The following is an 18,845-nucleotide window of genomic DNA, read 5'->3' as shown; positions in this document are numbered from 1 at the left end:
GCAAAAGTGAAATATACCACCAAAATCTTTACGGTTCATTTAAGGAATGACTGTATTATTTTTTCTGTCTATGAAGAAATAACATAAAAAATTTGGTGCACGCTCAATAACGCGTGTAGCGGGTTATTTAACAGTGTGCACCACATTTTTTATGTTATTTCGAATAGACAGAAAAAATATTACAGTCATTTCTTATAATTTAATTCTCAATTCCATTTTAAACCGTAAAAACCTTGAAAAAACGTTGATGACGTCACAGTCACATGACTAAATTATGTCTATGGTCTGATAACAAAATAACGTCGGCCAATCAGAAGACGCATTACATCCAAAATTAAATTATATATATATATATAAACAAGAATGTGTCCCCAGTATACGGATGTCCCATCCACACTATCATTTTCTATGTTCAGTGGACCGTGAAAATGGAAGAAAATCTCTAATTTACCATTAAAAAGAAAGATCATGTTATAGGGAACAGGTATACTAAGTTTCAAGTTGATTGGACTTCAACTTCATCAAAAACTACCTTGACCAAAAACTTTAACCTGAAACGGGAAAGACAGATGGACGGACGGACGAAAGAACGAAAGAACAGATGGACACACTGACCAGAAAACATAATGCCCATAAATGGGGCATAAAAAGAAGACTCCATGAATTTTTTCTTCTATAATTTTTACGTTTTATAAAAATTCACAAATAATATGCAGTTTCATCCTAGAAACAATCAAGTTGACAGATCAATACAACTTGTGTACAACAATTCAAAGATAACAAATCTACCAGAATTTCACAGGTGGAAAACTTGAAGAAAACATACAGTATTGGAAACTGTCACAGATATGGACGTGAAATACTTGTAGGAAACATATACCAATAGGCATTGTTTCAGATATTGACAAAAACTGTTTTTAGGTTTTTATTTTCTTCTTTGGAGGTTCATCTTTAGATTCTTCTTTAATGTCTTGTTTTGGCGCAGGTGGTACACTGAAGCCAGATATCTACAATTTATAAATTAAAAAGTTTCAATAAAATCTATCTTTTATCATTCTTTGTATGTTCTTTTTAGTTATATTGACTAAACATTTACACATCCTTGGCTTTGGTGTGTTTCTGATGAAGGAAATTCAATAAAACTCTTTGAATGCACAAAATTTATAATGCATTCTTTTCATTCATCTCAATCACACTGAAAAGAAGTGTCAATTTAAAATGAACAACTCTGCATTCAGACAACTAGTACACAATGTTTTAGAAAATACTACTACTTTTCCAATAAATACTTTACAAATATGTCTGTTAGAATACAAATGAGCCTGTAGTGCAAACAATTAAAATCAGAAGAGTAAATGAGTGCAGAATTGAAGATGATTAAATATTCATCCGTGCAATTTTTCGTTTAAATAAAGTTGATTTGAAAAACTTTCCTGTTTTTCCAGTCTTTCTGGAAAAAAACCCAGAGATGACATCGCAAAATCAGATAATCCCATACTACATGGATAAATATGAGATTAGAATAATGTGACATATAAAACACGGTAACTTCCATTTCATTTTCACTTATAGAGAATTACTACAATATAAGTTCTGTAATTAATGTCATTAATTGTCAGTTTTTAAAGATACCTAACAATGAATGCACATGACAATCTAATACATTTTGAAAACAAGTCCACATTTTTTACTCTTGCCCAAAAATGTTTTTCCCTCTTCAAAGACAATGCAGAAAATATTCATTTTTATTCCTATGTACCTTCTACATCAATGGAAAAATTTATATTCTATGTAAATGATGGTAAGCTGACAGACTCCTGGTCACTGAGAAGATTAACCTTATGTATTCACCTTAAACCTCGACATATTCACATAAAACAACCAACTTACCTCAGGTTTAACAAGTTTAAGACAAAGTTTTAAATGTTGGACATTAGATCGGTCAATACTAATCTGTATCACAACTCTATCAAACACATGTAGAGTAACATCACCACATGACTGGGTGTTTTCCTGAAAGAAATTAAAAGAACATAACATTGAAAAACTCATATGATGATCTGACTTGAAAATAAAACTACTTTCTAAGAAAAAAATTGTGTAAAAAAAAGAGGTGAAAATTGATAAATATTTTCAGGCAAATATTTCACAGGCTTAATGGATGTCAAATGAGCATTGAAAATTCTTATAAATGTAAATAACTTTTTACGCAAAAAAAACCTTGCAGATGATAGACCAGTTTCATGTGTTGTCCGTGATGTTCAAATAGGGTCCTTAATAAAACATACCTTCTTACTTATCGCATTTTACATAGGTTCAAACCAGGGCTTCCAAAAAATATTTGAGCCAGCCAGACATTTTATATCTGATCCCGATTTTAATCCCTTAAGACTTAGTCACAAAAGGCAATTATGGTAATCAGATGGCCATTCCAATGATTGACATTACATTAAAAAAAAAACGATTTTAAACTTTACTTTGATATGATATGAATTTGATGTTCGGATGTAAACTGTTAAATTGGCAGTGCATCATTCAAAGTGTGCACATCAGCGTGCTCATATCTGCCTTAGACTCTTTATTTGTGCAAAATGACATTGTCAAAAAATTTACTTTCGGTTGTAAAATCACATTTTTCTAACCGGATGTTGACTTGACAATGGTAAAACATGGACCATAAACTGATATGTAAAATCTGTGTACGTTTACAAAGCACGACTGAGTGAAGAAGCTCTTTCCACATGATTTCTTCAATAAAATACTTGAAATGAAAGTTAGATACAGGTATCAATGATAATTTTAGCATTTTTGAAGAAATGTAGGATGCATAATTAAATTTCCCACCTGTGCACATGCGCACACGTGTTCTAGTTCATGTGACGTAGTTCTGACGATTTTTCATTTAAAACCTTTTTAAATTTTTCATCAAATCATGTTGATAAACTAATTTCTTATAATTTTAATCTTTTGGACTAAATCAATTAGATACAAACCACTGAAATGTAAGAAAATAATTGTGAATAAACCGATCAATTTATACAATGTCCGGTACTACTAATAAGCCTTGATTAAAATTAGAAAGTATTTTAGTAGGTGTTGTTTTGATAGTAATTAATCATCATGGCACATTTATGACCGGAAATGTGTTGATGTTAAAGGCAAAAGGTTGGGTAAAAAAAAATCGTGAATTATGTTAAAATGACCGAAAAAGCCTTGAAAACTAAAAGGTATATGACCGTTTCATGCTTTGCCCAGTCGGACTTTTACCGGACATTATACAAATGTCCGGAATATATGACCGTTTTGGAAGCCCTGGTTCAAACAAAAGTTACAAAATCAATAAACAACTGAGCAAATAATGCATAATACACTCTTATTGTGCAAGTTGAAATTGTTGCAAAATTAATTTGGATCTTAAAGCATTTCATCAACAATAACAAACAAACCTCTTCATTGAAGGTAAATGTAACACCTGACTTCTCTTTGTTGATGTAAAGCGTTCCTTCTAATCCATACTTAGGGATCAATATCTGCAGAGCATTTTTACGTATAAATAATACATAGCCCTCTTCATCAACAGCTCTGTTCTTAAAGAAAATCTGCAGAAGAATAAACAAGAGTTATTGATAATAAAAATAATAATAATAATTATCCAGCAATAAAACTACTCAATATCGTACATCTGCATTAAAAATATTTTTTTTCAAATCTCACTGGTGACATTTATTGAATTAAAAAATAGTTGAAAAAGTTATTGTTGTGAGGAGAGTAACTTAGAAATACTGTTGAAGTAACTAAAATATTTGCTCCTTTTAAATGATTAAAAAAATATGTGATTCTTTATGACAGAAATACAAATGTAGAATTTGTTCATGCAAATAAAATAACAAATGAGAATTTCAAAGCAATTATGACTTATAAAATTTGTTTAAATTACAAAATTCATTACTTTGGAAAAATATAAATTGGCAAAAAGTTAAGTAAAAGTAAAAGATCATTAAAACCTTCTTTTCATCACTGCATTATTCAAATAAAAACATATGCCTTGTAATTGTACAAATGTTTTTAACATAAGCCATTTGTAACTGTTGTGTGAATTTTTTTCTGGGTTGTTGTTCTTCGTTAAATGTGTTTCATTTGAAATTTTTCTTTGAAATTGTTTTAGATTTGTGTCTTGTTTTCTTCTTTTTTTTTTTGTTTCTTTTGCATTAAATCTGCATTTTTATCAGTTGGAAATAATTCATTTTGAAATTTCATGAAATTTTATTATGAATTTTTGGTAATATAAAATAAACTAGATATCGTCTGGTGATTTTCATGTATTTTCTTTTAACTAAATTTATAATCAACTCACATGTGTATGAAGATTGACAGAAGCTCTCCCTGCATACTGTGCCATCTTATGTCTGTAGTTCAGATTATTGCTTAGTAACTGTAAAAAAGATTAAGAAGACATTTATTTTCCAATATAAAAAACAAATAAAAATTATAATGCTAATTTACTTTTAACTTACATTCATTCTAAGGCAGAAAAAAATATATGTAGTAATATCTATGCCAGGGGGTTCAGTCATAAAACAATACTCATTCCATTGAGAACAAAATTTGTTCTTACAATACCTATTACAGTATTTTAAAATTTGTTGAATTCCATGTCTGAGCATGATAATCATAATGGAAATTTTCAAGGTCTGTAAAAAGAGTGAAATCACCAGCCACAGATGCTCTATATTGATGAAAAAAATCAAGTCATTCATTGAGATAGTTTACTTGTTAAGGCTCAGGTTGATTAAGAGTTTTGTATGACTTGTGGGCAGTTGTCAATTAACCCTTTCGCCGATGAGTCCCGGTTTACCGGGATTCACGCTTCAGACAACTGACGATGAGTCCCGTTTTACCGGGATCGGAATACATCTTTTATGTTTCCCGCTCAAAACAGTGCAAACATGAGTTATCTTTCTTTGATGATACCCGGATGAAAGTGTAAAAATGGCGCTTCCGTTTGTTGAAAACCGTGTCAAAATCAGACGAAATTTACGGAATTTACGAGAATTTGAAATGAGGGAACATTTTTTTTGAAAGAATATGGAAGAATTGAACCCAAACTAGTATACTTTTTTGACATAAAATGTCGTTTTATGTACAAAACACTTGGAATGGACATCGTTCAGTGTGAGGAATTTGTACAGCCTCAAAAAATTTTTCAAAAGTTTGTCGTTTTGGGTTAAAAAATTACGATTTGGGGTCAAAGAGCAGAATTTTGAGAATTTCACCTAGATAATGTCGAAAATTTGAAAATATGAATATTTAATGAGGAAAAAATTATCAAAACATGAATAAAACTGTGAACATGGTGTTAGAGAATGAAATAAATACACAAATAACTACAAACAAGTTTTTATTGACATTTATTATGAAGATCTCCCACTTGAGCAATAGTAGCCAGGGAAGCCATCGTCTCAGAGTAGCTTCTGTCTGGGCAGCAATCGGTGAAAGGGTTAAAGATTGTAGAGTAACCTCTATATATTTTTCTGTTAAACTTAAGATTGCTATAATTCTTTCTTATAACATTTATCAAACATCTTGTTAAATGTATATATGTATGTGTATGTTATAACCCAAAACAAAAAGCTTTAAAATTGGTATTTGCTGCTCCTCCATCAAATCCAGTACTGTGAAAGAACTTTTATTCGTGGGGAATCAATTTTCGAGGTTTTCATGGATGACTATATCCACGAATTTAAGTGCCCAATGAAATAAAACAACTGTTGTCCAAATCAAGACATTGAAAGATCCCCATGTAGGTTTGACTACTGATCTGAGTTGGAGAACATATTGAATATTGCCAAATCTGAGAATACTATAATAGAAGTCACAGAGCAAACACACTATGAACTACAACTGCAGGCAGGATTATACCCGTTTAATCCTAAAAAACTAAACTGTACAACTTTTGATTTTTTAATTCTCATAAAAAAAAAAATGTTGTTTAATGAAAGTCAGATTTCCAATTTTGATATGCTATGATAAAGTGTTCATTTTATATCCTCATAGTTCTCGTATGTGTTGGAAATAATAATATTAAAATCATGCTGGCCTTGCTTTTGATAAGAATAGTTTTACAATTCAAGATATGTTTATAGGTTTATAGCATTTGTTTTTGTTACTGTTTTATGTACCGGGTAGGTGCCATGTTTATGGCCTAATTAACACCTTTGATGATCTTTAATCTGTTGATCACTTTATCTTGGGTTAATTAGTGTAATCACTACGATTTACACGGGTCAATGTTTACCTTACATTTCTTTCAATCCAGACAATTTGTAACCTTCGTTTCTAATGGCTTCACTTTTTCACTTTTTTTTAAGAAAACTAAAATCCACGAATTTAAAAACCCACGAACATGTAAATGTGGCTCAAACCACGAAAATTGATACCCACGAATTAAAGTACTTTCACAGTATATAAGATGTGAGAGCAAATGACTGGTGAGTTAAGATTTAGAATTATGTGTATTATTAGAAAATTGACATGTCTTCCAAAGAGCTAGAAAAGTACACATCTAATTCAACATGGCAATCTATTACAAGGCAGGCTCATTACCATATCATATAAACATATCAAAGCCATACAGTTGCATGTTATATTTGATGCAGGGTATTTTCATTTATATTCGTTGGATACCAATTTCCGTGGGTTTTGTTGAAACAGGGGAAGCACAAATTTTTTGATCAACGAATTACAAATTTTCAAAAGAAATGTTTGCAGACTTTGCCAAAACAACAAATTTAATATACACGAAAAATACAAGTTTTCTTCAATCAACAACAATTGGTACCCACGAAGATAAATGAATCCACAGTACATGATTTCCATCAAAATATTTTTTTCAAATCAAGTGGCAATCGAATGACTTTAGAAAATATTTCCTATATTTTCTTATGTTACTAAATATGCATTTAAGTGTTTACCTGACTTTTATGTTTTTCTAATAAGTCTGGATAAGACGTATCTGCTCCAATACAAACAGCTAACAATCTGTGTACAATTATATCAGAATATCTGGAAAATAATTTACTAAGAATTATCTCCCTTTGTCCAGCATTAATCTCCTCATGTCTTCAGCTTTTGTGTAAATTTTTGTAGTTTCATTATATTGTAATATTATTTATCTAACAGAATTTTTCAAATTGTGGAAGTTTTTCATGCTGAGATAAGGACTTTTTAACAATACATTTTGTACTACAAATGTATAACACTGAAGAAAATGCAACGAATCTTAAAATTCATAATTCATCATAATTCAGAAAAATCAATATTTTCGTCGAGAAAAGTTCCTTCACAATCTGCATATGCATAATAAAGATATGCAATGTTTTAATATTTTGTTTGTATGACTTTATGTGTTATATAATTGCCTTCAGTAAAGAGGAAGATGTGTATTATCATAAAAATCATTATTATACATATTTATTCTCTTTTTAAACATATATCATCTGATTGGGGAGGTATGTGTCCTATTTTTAAACATTATGTATTATCTTGGAACAGCATATCTAAAGGGAAATGAATCTGATAGGCTTTTCAGTATAAAATTGATAAAACCCAAATCTAACCAGACTTCGAGAGATTTACAGATTCAATCAAAACGGCTCAATAAATTAACCAAATTATTCCAAATGTTCAACAAATACAATGATTAGTAAGTTTTATCGTAAAACAGATACATTTTGTCATATAAAATGACAAAATTAAGTGTTATTAATTAGATGTGAAGCTTTTAAATATGGTTTGAGAAACTTGTGGTTACTGGGAAAGCCGTCTACGCCCTTTTTGTATACCCTGTTTGCCTACCCTTGTGTAACGAAATGAGTGCAATTATGACAAATTTGAAGAGACAGATTACAAGTTTGATACACTGGCAACACTTCTTATCATACTCAGTTTGAATAACATTTTATTGATATTATCCTAAAGTATTAAGATAATAGCAAGTACGCATCTCACACATGTCTTTTTTCATATCATGTTATTTATTAACTATGACCCAAAGATAAAATCTGCTATATTTAGGTACTACTGTATGTCTCATCAATATATGTTCCTGGTAATATGTATCTTCTAATTGGAGAGTTCTGTAGTCTCTTTTTAAACATTATGTAATATGTATCTTCTAATTGGAGAGGTCTGTATTCTCTTTTTAAACATTATATAATATGTACCTTCTAATTACAGAGTTCTGTATTCTCAATTTAAACATTATGTAATATGCTATAATTACCTTCTAATTGGAGAGGTAAAATGAGTATAAATAGGAGCTGCTAAACCATAATGGAAATATTCTGATTCTGGTAACATCCCACTACAGAAATAAACAGCCTGCATCATACATCGTGTGGCCATCATACGTAACATAGTGTTAAAGTATGGATCATTTGGAATCACTGCACCTTTTATACTGTCGGCAAATGTTTTTCCTTTAGACACATCTAATTTAAAACCCTGTAGAAATGAATTAAAGCAGAAGTGTATATTGAATATTAAATTAATGAAGCTTATGGCAGTTTTAGAATTAAACAGAGGCGGGAGGGGGCACTTTTTTTTAATACATGACCACTCAAAAAATAAAGTTTCAATTTACTTATGATTGTAACAAAATTGTAAGTAAAATTCAACCGCATATATCTAACTAATGTGTTTACCAGAACTCCCCCATCTGATAAATTTTGGAACAGCTCTAACAACAGTGCATTTAAACTAACCAACACAAATTATTAGCTTCAACCATTTTTTTATGCTATGCCATATGCAAGGTATTAAACATCAGGGGAGGTTTTTGGCCAAGCAAACATGTTTCTGCCACATTCTGTATGTGCCTGTCCCTAATCTTGAGTCTGTAAAGCAGTGGTTGTTGTTATTTTTTGCTGTATATCATATTTGTTTTTTGTCTTGCACATAAATCACGCCGTTAGTTTTCTTGTTAAAATTGTTTTACATTTGTCACTGAAGGGTCTTTTAAAGCTGACTATACAGTATGTTTTTTGCTCATGGTTTAAGACTATACAGTAATACAGTAATTTTCTAAAGGTTGTATGCTGACTTTGGCAAAAAAATCTAAATAGAATATTCACAAAAAATGTAAATAATTTCTCAATCCAAGAAAATAAATGAATCCGAAGTATTTTACCTTTGATTCTGCTGCTTTTATTAAAGGTTCAAAGTTAGAGGGAGGTGGTGCAGGATGTCTACGTAACATGGCACAGTTGGGGAATTCCCTTAACGTCTTCTCTGCTGTGGCAACATTAGCTAACAACATGAACTCCTCTACCATTGAATTTGTATCTCTGAAAAAGTTAGCTTAAAAAGTTGAACTCAGTTTGACATGTGATTAGCATATTCACTTTTCTTATGCAAAGCTATCCATCTTTAATCTAAACAAGATTATGTTTCTATAGGACACTCAGTTCATCCATGCTCTACTCACATTATCACATTCAATGTAAACCCCAAAATCTTGGTCAAAACCTTAATTTTGGATATTCTACTAAAAATTCCAATCATAATGAACTAATTTTCAAGTTGATGTTCCAACATGGTTAAAAATCAAAGAGCAGAATGCTCTGAGGGATACGATTGCCATAGTTTTCATTGACACATGTATAGCAGTTCTGTCAAATTTTCATTAAACAAATGCATGAGATTTGGCCAAAATTGAAAAGATCAAAGAGGAAAAAAATAGATCCAAGAATACTGCCGCAAAATAATATGAACATGCGGGAGTCTCAAGCATTTTTGGCCAGTAACCTGGTACAGCTGGATAGTATTAATCTCTAAACTAATTCAACTGCACATGCAAAATGTAACAATTTGAATAGTCACTCAACTTAAAGAATAGCCAATCCCCGTTACAAGTGTATGTGAGCCAAAATTTGTTCCTGTGAAAAAAGTTCCAGTGGAACTAATTTCACATGAAATTTGTTCTGGGAGAACTTTTTTCACAGACACTTTCCATATAATTTGTTCCATCTCTATGAAATAAGTTCCACACTCTACCTTGTGGAATAAGTTCTGGGTTGGTGAAATTTGTTCCTTACCTAGTGAAATAAGTTCCATGTTTGTGAGATTTGTTCCTTACCTGGTGAAAAAAGAGTTCTGGATTTGTGAAACTTGTTCCTTACCTGGTGAAATAAGTTCCTCGTCTATGAAATATGTTCCACTGGTTAAACAAGTTATCTTATATACTGAGCACTTGTCATCAGTGAGTTTAAAGTCATTATAAAAAACATGTATTATATAAATAATAAGTGTAAACATTCAATTTGGATCATGTTGAGTAAATCAAAAGTCTAATAACATTCTCAATTAATAAGACTAAAAATGACACTTATGAACCAGGAAAGAATAGAATAAAAAGTAATCTCGAAAAAAAGTATTATAGTAAAAGTTGAACATTTGTACTAATTTGAAAAGGACAATATAACTGATCAATCATTTTAAAGGCATAAAGAAACAAAATACACACTCTTTTAAAACTCTTGTACATGTATGATTAGAACACCCATGACAGATCAACAGGAAACAAGGAGGTTGAATACCACATAAATGATAAAACATACATTGTAGATACAAATAAGGATACATTATCATCGCTTTTATTTCTTATCTTCATCCTACAGTCATGCCTTAATTGCAAATGTACCCCATGCAAGCATAGTACAGCATCCAGCTTGCATTTATATAATTTTTTAGTGTAACAAGAAAATGTTTCGCTGTGCAATAGGTCAAAGGTACTTATTTTCTGTGAAATAGGTCCGAGCAGAACATTTTCATTGATTCCTGAAAAATAATTTCGTGAAAAACTAATATCACAGGAACTTATTTCCCTTTTTTTTTTCAAATTTTAATATTGGAACAAAACTCATGGAGCTGTGATTTTTGTTCCGGAACGTATTTTACATTAAGTTAAAAAATTAGTTCCGGAACAAATTTTATAGTGCTGGAACAAATTTTCTGTGATATAAGTTCCGATGGAACATATTTCATATGAAATTTGTTCCGACGGAACAAATGTCACGCCGGAACAAATTTTTTGTTACATATGAGCCATGTACTTATTGTGTTTTATCGAATTATAGTTATCCTGTACCATTGTAAACTCGTACCACTAAAAAAAACTTGTACCAATGCAAACTCGTACCATTGCTAACTCGTAACAACTTATTTAAATGCATTCAAATGGTGTTAAATGATGAATATACATAATATACGTTACTTTCACCCAATACCTCTTAAGTCTGCAAAATGTATATAATTTGAAAGTACAATGACCAATTTGTAGCTAATGTTCCTTGTATATTGGATAGAAAATACTGTGGCAGATGTAGATAATTAAAGTATTAACAGTTTCACCCGAAGAAAATTTTTCATGAATAATTAAATCTTAGCAGTTAGTCAAAATGATTGCCAAAATTATTTTTACTGTCTATAGATAACAATGAAATGTAACTGATTCCTGTTAAGGGGGTCCGCATTTTCCCCGCAAAAAAAGCACATGGCTTTCAACAATTGTAAACATAGCATTCAATTTGTGATCATGGATTACAGCTTTAATTAACTTAAATTGGATATATATATATTCAACATGTTCAATTTTAATAAAGTACAGTTAAAGCAATGTTTTAACTTTCCTCTGGATTAAGTTCTACAGTGGCGGATCCAGAACTTTTCCTAAGGGGGAGCCCGCTGACTGACCTAAGAGGGGGCTCGCTCCAGGCATGCTTCAATGATTCCCTTTATAATCAACCAATTTTTTTCCACGAAAAAAGGGGGGGGGGGGGGCCTGGATCCGCCTATGTTCTAGTTTGAAAGATCAGTTAAAACAGTAATGCTTTAACACATTCTTTATTTTTGTCTAAGTTTTCATTTAACTCCTGTGTAAAATTCAAGTAATTCAACTTTATTTCTATTAAGTTTTTTTTAATATATTTTTCTGAATGGTACGACTTCCCAGTAGTACAAGTTAACTTTTTTGGTTCCAATGCCGCGGTACGAGTTAACTTGCTTCCGTATCTTATCACCGTAATTCTAGGAGGAACCCTAAACTGGACCCCTGTTGTGTTCACTTATCGTTACACTGACCTTCGGTGCGAAGCTATATATAGAACGGCGGACCAGTTTAGGAGGAACCCCATTTCTTACTCTTTAGTTATTGAAGTTCCTTTGGGTCAGAATTGAAGTTCCTTTGGGTCAGATGGCATGACTCCTTTCCGTACACACTCCTCTGTTTACATTGAGATCGTTCTTAATATAATACGACGTTTATCGGCATTAACGAGTTAATTCTTCTTGACCAATACTTCGAAAAGGGAGACAACTCGAAACGATAATATGGAAGATTCCATTTCTGCTGAAGGGGTGTTATAGGAAATTTTTACGATGAAACATTTATTTTAATTTAAATTATGCATATGATTTAAAATTGTGCAACAACAATAGCCCTCCATATGCAGACAGACATAGAAAGAATCCCATGAGTTTCAAATTAATCAATGAAGCGGGGAATCACTCAATCTGATACCCCTTGAAATCAGGAAAACTCTCACTAATTAGCGACAAAAATCGTCAAGAAGCGACAAGAAGAAAAAAAAATAGTGACAAAAAGCAACAAGAAGCTATTTAGCGACAAGAATACATTTTGTTATCACATACATCAAAATATTTTTTTAGGATTATATTGAAAGATGAAGAAATAAAAAAATTTCGAGGAAGAGATTGTGTACTTTTTATATGAAGAAATTAAACATGTGTAAGAGCAAAGGAAATGTAAACGCTATAAAATGAAAATAAAAACAAAGATTTGTCACCTTCCTTTTGAAGGATTTAATAAAAAAAAAACATGAAATATTATTTCCTTCCTAACTGTACAATTAATTTTTCCTGATAGGACCAACATTAGCTGTGGCTTCACTCTAAGGTAATACACAATTCAGAGCATCAAATGAGATTAACTAGGTGCGTGTCCTTTGTTTAATTGCTACAATAACATCCATTAACACCTTCATCTATTACATGCACCAGAATATACAATTATTGTACCGAATAGTGAACACCTGACTGTTGAAAACTCAAGATTGTCATCAGTTTCCTTTAATCTTCAATCTATATGCATAAACATGATAAATATCGTTAAATGAGACAATACACTAAATAAAATGATGAAAAATATTCACGTTTTAGTTATGTTTTCCTCTTGTTTGATTTCAGTTCTTAATTTGTATTTCACAATTTGTGTATGTATTTTCTGGACAATTATGCACAAATAATGCATTTTGCAAGTTAATTATATATTGTACAAAAATAGTTTTAAAAACAAATAAAAATCAAAATATATTATTGTTCTAAAACACAAGTAAAAGTAATACCATAAAACGACAGGGTAAAGGTAATACTTCCTGTGATACCTTATATAAAATATCATGTAAATAAATGTAGCAACTGAATTAGATTTACAAGTTTAATTTTTTCCCCTATCAAAATTAATTTTCCTGTCGTTGAAATTGTTTTCTTTTGCATATCTTTTTAATATTTATTTCGAATAAGTATAAATATAAATAAAAAAATGTTTTCTTGTCGCTAAATAGTTTCTTGTTGCTAATATTATTCTTCTTGTCGCTTCTTGACGCTTTTTGTCTCTACAATTCTTTTTGTCTCTAATTAGTGAGACCACGCATGGGCATTAATACATAAACAAACCGCGACTTGCGATTTGGAACAAGAACGTTTATTAAATGATATGATGAATGGTTCTCCAATTCTTTATGAGAGTACAGTATCAAATATCAGTTTCATAACGGTAAAATATAGAAATACTCCACTTCAGTTCTTGTGACAGAAATAGAATTATCGATCGGCTTTCAGAGAACTCTCGCAAGTTATCAAAATTTGGGAATTCCCTCTGACGTGTTTCTAAATTTATAAAAACACTAAATATAAATACTGTTTAATTCTGATTTTCCGTATTGTTAAAAACACGCATATAAGTCAAGGAAAATATCACACATGAAGATTATGAGTAAAACATTACAGGAAAGTTGTTTATGTTCAATTGTTTTGCTTGTTTTTACCTTTTAAAGCAAGACAATCATAAGAATCTGAGATGTTGCTGAATGTTTAGAATAAAACGAATGACGTGAGGGAGTGTATCATAGGGTCAATGGTAAAAGTCTACAGATTGCTTGACAGCAATCGTATCCCAAAAAATCACCTAAATCTTACACCTGATACAGAAGTGACAAACGAACATATTTACAGACTATTAACATAATACCCTCCCACTATAATGCAGGTATAAATCTATCAATATATTAAATCTATATTTCACTTTAAAAAAAACAATTCTATTTATAGTAGACATTACCAAACTTAAGGAAGCTGGCTTGTCATGTTTTGCAATTTTTTGTCAGATTTTCGGAATCCTCTGATTTTATCCATTTGAATGCCTTGAAAAAAATTGCCAGGTGACGCCCATTTTTCTTTTTGAAAATCTTTTACATGTATAATGATAAGCCATCTGTAAAAGTCTTATAAAATTTTAATTACTTTTTAACAGTGTTTTAGAACTTCAACTTGTCAATGATATAGCTATGAAAAGACAGGAGAGAATATTTTCCCGCCAAAATTTCAATGGCTCATATCTCAAAAACAAGCACGGTGAACTATATATTTTTGTTGCTTTGGATTCCTTTATTAAGTCCCTATCAATATAAACTAGTGTTTTGAAAAATTAATTACTTTGAAACAGAGAAGCGAACTCCCTTAAATACAATAACTGATTAAATAGAATTATGATAATAAATGAATCCACAGTAAAAAATTAAATTTTAAATTCAAGGTCCAACTGGCAGAAGGCCTTCTTTTTCACTTTCCCTTTATGATACCATACCGGATTTGTTTTGTCTGTACATCAATTGGATCATGGGTTTCACTGTCAATGTTAAATCTGACTTCAGATGAGGCCAATGTCAAGGCTCTGGATAAGAAAAGAATCAAACATTTTAACTATATTCAGAATTTTTCAACCCTTCTTGACTATTGGTTTCAATGATGCTGTTCAATGTAAAAAATAAAACTCATTTCAAATAATTATTTGTTACAAAATTTATTAGTAAAATCTTTCAATCCTTTTCAATATATTTCAAGAAAAATAAGTTACAATTGACTGAAACACAAATGTTTTAGGTGCTTATTCCTTGCTTAATTACCCATTATCAATTCTTCTTTGTTTCAGTATCTTTGCCAGTTTATTTAACCACCGTAAACTTTTCGTTGTGTTATCTGTCATGGCAGGATCATCTATCCTCATTTGGGCTTCTGCATAGGTAAGGGATGCCTGAAATGTTAAAATGTTATTTAAGAATTGAATGCTTCTTTTTGTAACTTCATTGGGGTGTAAAAGCGTTGACCGAAGTACATTTTGTATGAAGCGCGGAAGCGCTTCATACTAAAAATGTGCGCACGGTCAACGCTTTTACAACGCTATGAAGTTACAAAAAGAAGCATTTAATACTTATAATTACATTTTTTTAGCAATGATCATGAAAACACGAATTTTACTATTGTTTTATTTAATACACCTGTGCACTTGATTGTGGGACCACATGTTATCATGAATGAAAAGTTTTATTGAGCAATGCAATTGATTACGGAATAACATGTGATGTGCAGTTAGCCAATCAGAATAAAGTATCACAATGAAACATACATCTAATGTTGTTATATTTAAATAACCTGATGCTTGTTAATTATGCTTATCAATATTATTTTTGTCAAATTATATAAAGTCACATGACAGTTATAAGTATATTATTTTAATGCTCAACAAAATAAAGTAATAAATATTTATGTCTGAAACCAAGAAATGCAGATACTCCAGCTGAACTAAAGTAGACCCTATCCAAATCAATCAATCAAAAAAATGCTGACATGTATGAAAATAAAGATTCTTTTTAATTCTTTAAATGAACTTAAAACTCTAGCTTTATATTTTTTTTTTTTTTATTTTTTTATTTGGATCTCAGATCAATCAAGTTTTATTTTTTTTTCTTTCTATACTTTTGGTGCGGTGTATAATTCTTCGCATTAATAGACTGAATTTTTTTTTTCACAATTTCTCGATAATGAGGATTCATTTATTTTTCATGGGTATTAATTTTCATGGATTGAGGAAATCTGTCATTTTTGTTGATATTTAATTTTGTGGTCATGCAAATGTCTCCATACAAACCAATAGGAAAGGAGTATGTTCGATAAGGTCCTAAAATGGCCCTTTTTTTAGCGTAAATTTCAAATTCAGATTTATTGACCGATATCACGATAAATTATAGCAAATACATTGACTAGATAGGATATAAGCCATTTTGTTGAAAATTTTACGTTTCTGCGTTTCATTTTGACGTCACAAGTTGTACTCATATTGATTTTTCACGAAAAAATCAATGAAAATGGGTAAATTTCCAAAGATTATTTGACAGGAAACATAGAGCGCATACGTCGACAACAAAGATCTTTTAAAATAATGTTCGTGAAGACATTTAACATGTCTTATTTGAATATTAAGCTTGTCGACGCCTGCGCTCTATGTTTCCTGGTCCTTTGTTTGGTTGAAATCCAGCTGATTTTGTCAAATTTCACCAAAATCCCTTATCTTGACCTTTTTGGGATGTAAAAATCAACGTGTTAGAATTAAACTTTGACAAAAACAGCTCTGTTTAACTTTCTCACATGTCTTTAAGGCAACTTAAAACAATTATTGTCTTGTAACCATGAACTTTATAATTGGGGCCAAATATGGCACTTACCGAACTTACTCCTTTGAAAATCGTTGAACATTTAAAACTGTTGGTTTACCTGTACCCATAAAACCTCCTAAAGTTTGTATCCCCAGATAATGATTAGTCTACAGTAGTCAAAAACACTTTTTCGCATAATTTGAGTTACTGCCTTTTCTATCCTCTCCGCTTAATACTGCATCAGTTTTGATAGTAATGTACTTTTTGATATGCCAGTTGCTGTTAAACAATTTATTGTAATACAAAGTTGAATTACAAACTGTTGCATTCATTGTATGTGCTCTTTGAAACCAAATTATATAACTCTTTAATAACATGTAAAATAACACTTACTTTAGACAATATTATACTCTTTGTAAAATCTATCTTAACTATTTCTGCTTCTTTTGTCATTTCCCATAACACTGAGAAGGCAAATCTAAAAATATAAAGTTTTTTTTTAAAACATCTAAAAATTTACTTTTACAAAAAAAAATATATTCCTTTGGTGTTGTTAGGTTTTTGTCTTATTGAATTTTACCATCACATCTCTCTTAAAGGCTGAAATAATCAATCATGCATTACTGACCCTAACAAAATAAAACAAAAAAGATGGTTCATTCATCAGAGCAATTTTGAAATTTATGGGGAGGTTGTGATTTAAAACAAAGAGGTTACAAGATTCAGTTGAGGTTTATTAAGACAAATTCTTAAGATTTCTTACTTAACTGAACTATTAATTTCATCCCATCTTGTCTCCAAAAGAACAGATTAAATTTAGGTAACACTTTCAATAGATTTGATGAGACAAAAAGTAAAATAACAAAAATACCAAGGGAAATTAAGACGGAAAGTTCCTAATTAAAGGAGACTAGAATATAAAAATGCGTTTTTTCTTTCAAAAGTTCTAATACTGAGTTATACTGCTTTTCTTTTATCACATATTCATACACTTCTAAAATGTTGTTAAACCTACCTTTCCACATTAGATCTCAATGAATGTTGTTAAACCTACCTTTCCACATTAGATCTAAATGAATGTTGTTAAACCTACCTTTCCACATTAGATCTCAATGAATGTTGTTAAACCTACCTTTCCACATTAGATCTCAATGAATGTTGTTAAACCTACCTTTCCACATTAGATCTCAATGAATGTTGTTAAACCTACCTTTCCACATTAGATCTCAATGAATGTTGTTAAACCTACCTTTTCACATTAGATCTCAATGAATGTTGTTAAACTTACCTTTCCACATTAGATCTCAATGAACACAAGTTAGAGCTGAGTAATTCTGGAACCATATCTATTCTCTGCAAGAAAGCAAAAATCATGAAATTTTAATTTTGTTTTCTGAACAAGTGTAATACATACACCTTATCTCTATTTGTAAATCTGTCCTGCATGAACTTTTGAAGTCATACAACAATCAATTTTCTATTGTGGCATCAGATATTTTCTATTATGATGTTAAAAAATGTTCTCCAACTTTTGTGATGTCCAGTTATGGTGGACAAATAGCGATAAGGTGTATTCTAATGACATGATGAAGAGCAGCAATAAACAGATTTTTCTCAGGTCAAGATTTTCATTTTATTTTTTGTCAGATATTACCTACTTCCATCTGTTACCTTTTTTGCTCAATTGCGATGACCAAAAAGATAGATGGCAATGCTGATGACCAAAGTTCATAATGTTATACATAACTATTGCTATACATGGTAAGAAAATGTCAATGTATGGTGGCATACTTAGATTAATCAGTGACTGATGTTATTTATTTAAGAATTGAATGCTTCTTTTTGTAACTTCATTGGGGTGTAAAAGCGTTGACCGAAGTACATTTTGTATGAAGCGTGGAAGCACTTCATACTAAAAATGTGTGCACGGTCAACGCTTTTACAACCCTATGAAGTTACAAAAAGAAGCATTTAATATTTATAATTACATTTTTTTAGCAATGACCATGAAAACACGAATTTTATTATTGTTTTATTTAATTCACCTGTGCACTTTAT

At 30.7% G+C, this 18,845-nt stretch overlaps 1 protein-coding gene across 1 annotated transcript in view; it reads right to left on the bottom strand.

Moving 5' to 3' along the window:
• Positions 1-912: 912 nt before the first annotated feature.
• LOC143079546 (exosome complex exonuclease RRP44-like) overlaps positions 913-18,845 on the bottom strand; it is a 33,161-nt gene continuing 15,228 nt past the window's right edge. The window contains exons 13-23 of the mRNA XM_076254954.1: positions 18,076-18,140; positions 17,181-17,265; positions 15,261-15,388; positions 14,942-15,028; positions 9,188-9,344; positions 8,282-8,502; positions 6,972-7,062; positions 4,355-4,432; positions 3,447-3,599; positions 1,891-2,013; positions 913-1,007 (exon numbers count right to left, since the gene is read on the bottom strand). Coding sequence (XP_076111069.1) covers positions 918-1,007; positions 1,891-2,013; positions 3,447-3,599; positions 4,355-4,432; positions 6,972-7,062; positions 8,282-8,502; positions 9,188-9,344; positions 14,942-15,028; positions 15,261-15,388; positions 17,181-17,265; positions 18,076-18,140 — 1,278 coding nt within the window. The 3' untranslated portion in view covers positions 913-917. The remainder of the gene's footprint in view (positions 1,008-1,890; positions 2,014-3,446; positions 3,600-4,354; positions 4,433-6,971; positions 7,063-8,281; positions 8,503-9,187; positions 9,345-14,941; positions 15,029-15,260; positions 15,389-17,180; positions 17,266-18,075; positions 18,141-18,845) is intronic.

Source organism: Mytilus galloprovincialis, chromosome 6 (genome assembly GCF_965363235.1).
Source record: "Mytilus galloprovincialis chromosome 6, xbMytGall1.hap1.1, whole genome shotgun sequence".
NCBI classification, from domain to species: Eukaryota; Metazoa; Mollusca; class Bivalvia; order Mytilida; family Mytilidae; genus Mytilus; species Mytilus galloprovincialis.
Note: the sequence above shows the minus strand (reverse complement) of the source record. Positions and strands in the feature narration are given on the sequence as shown.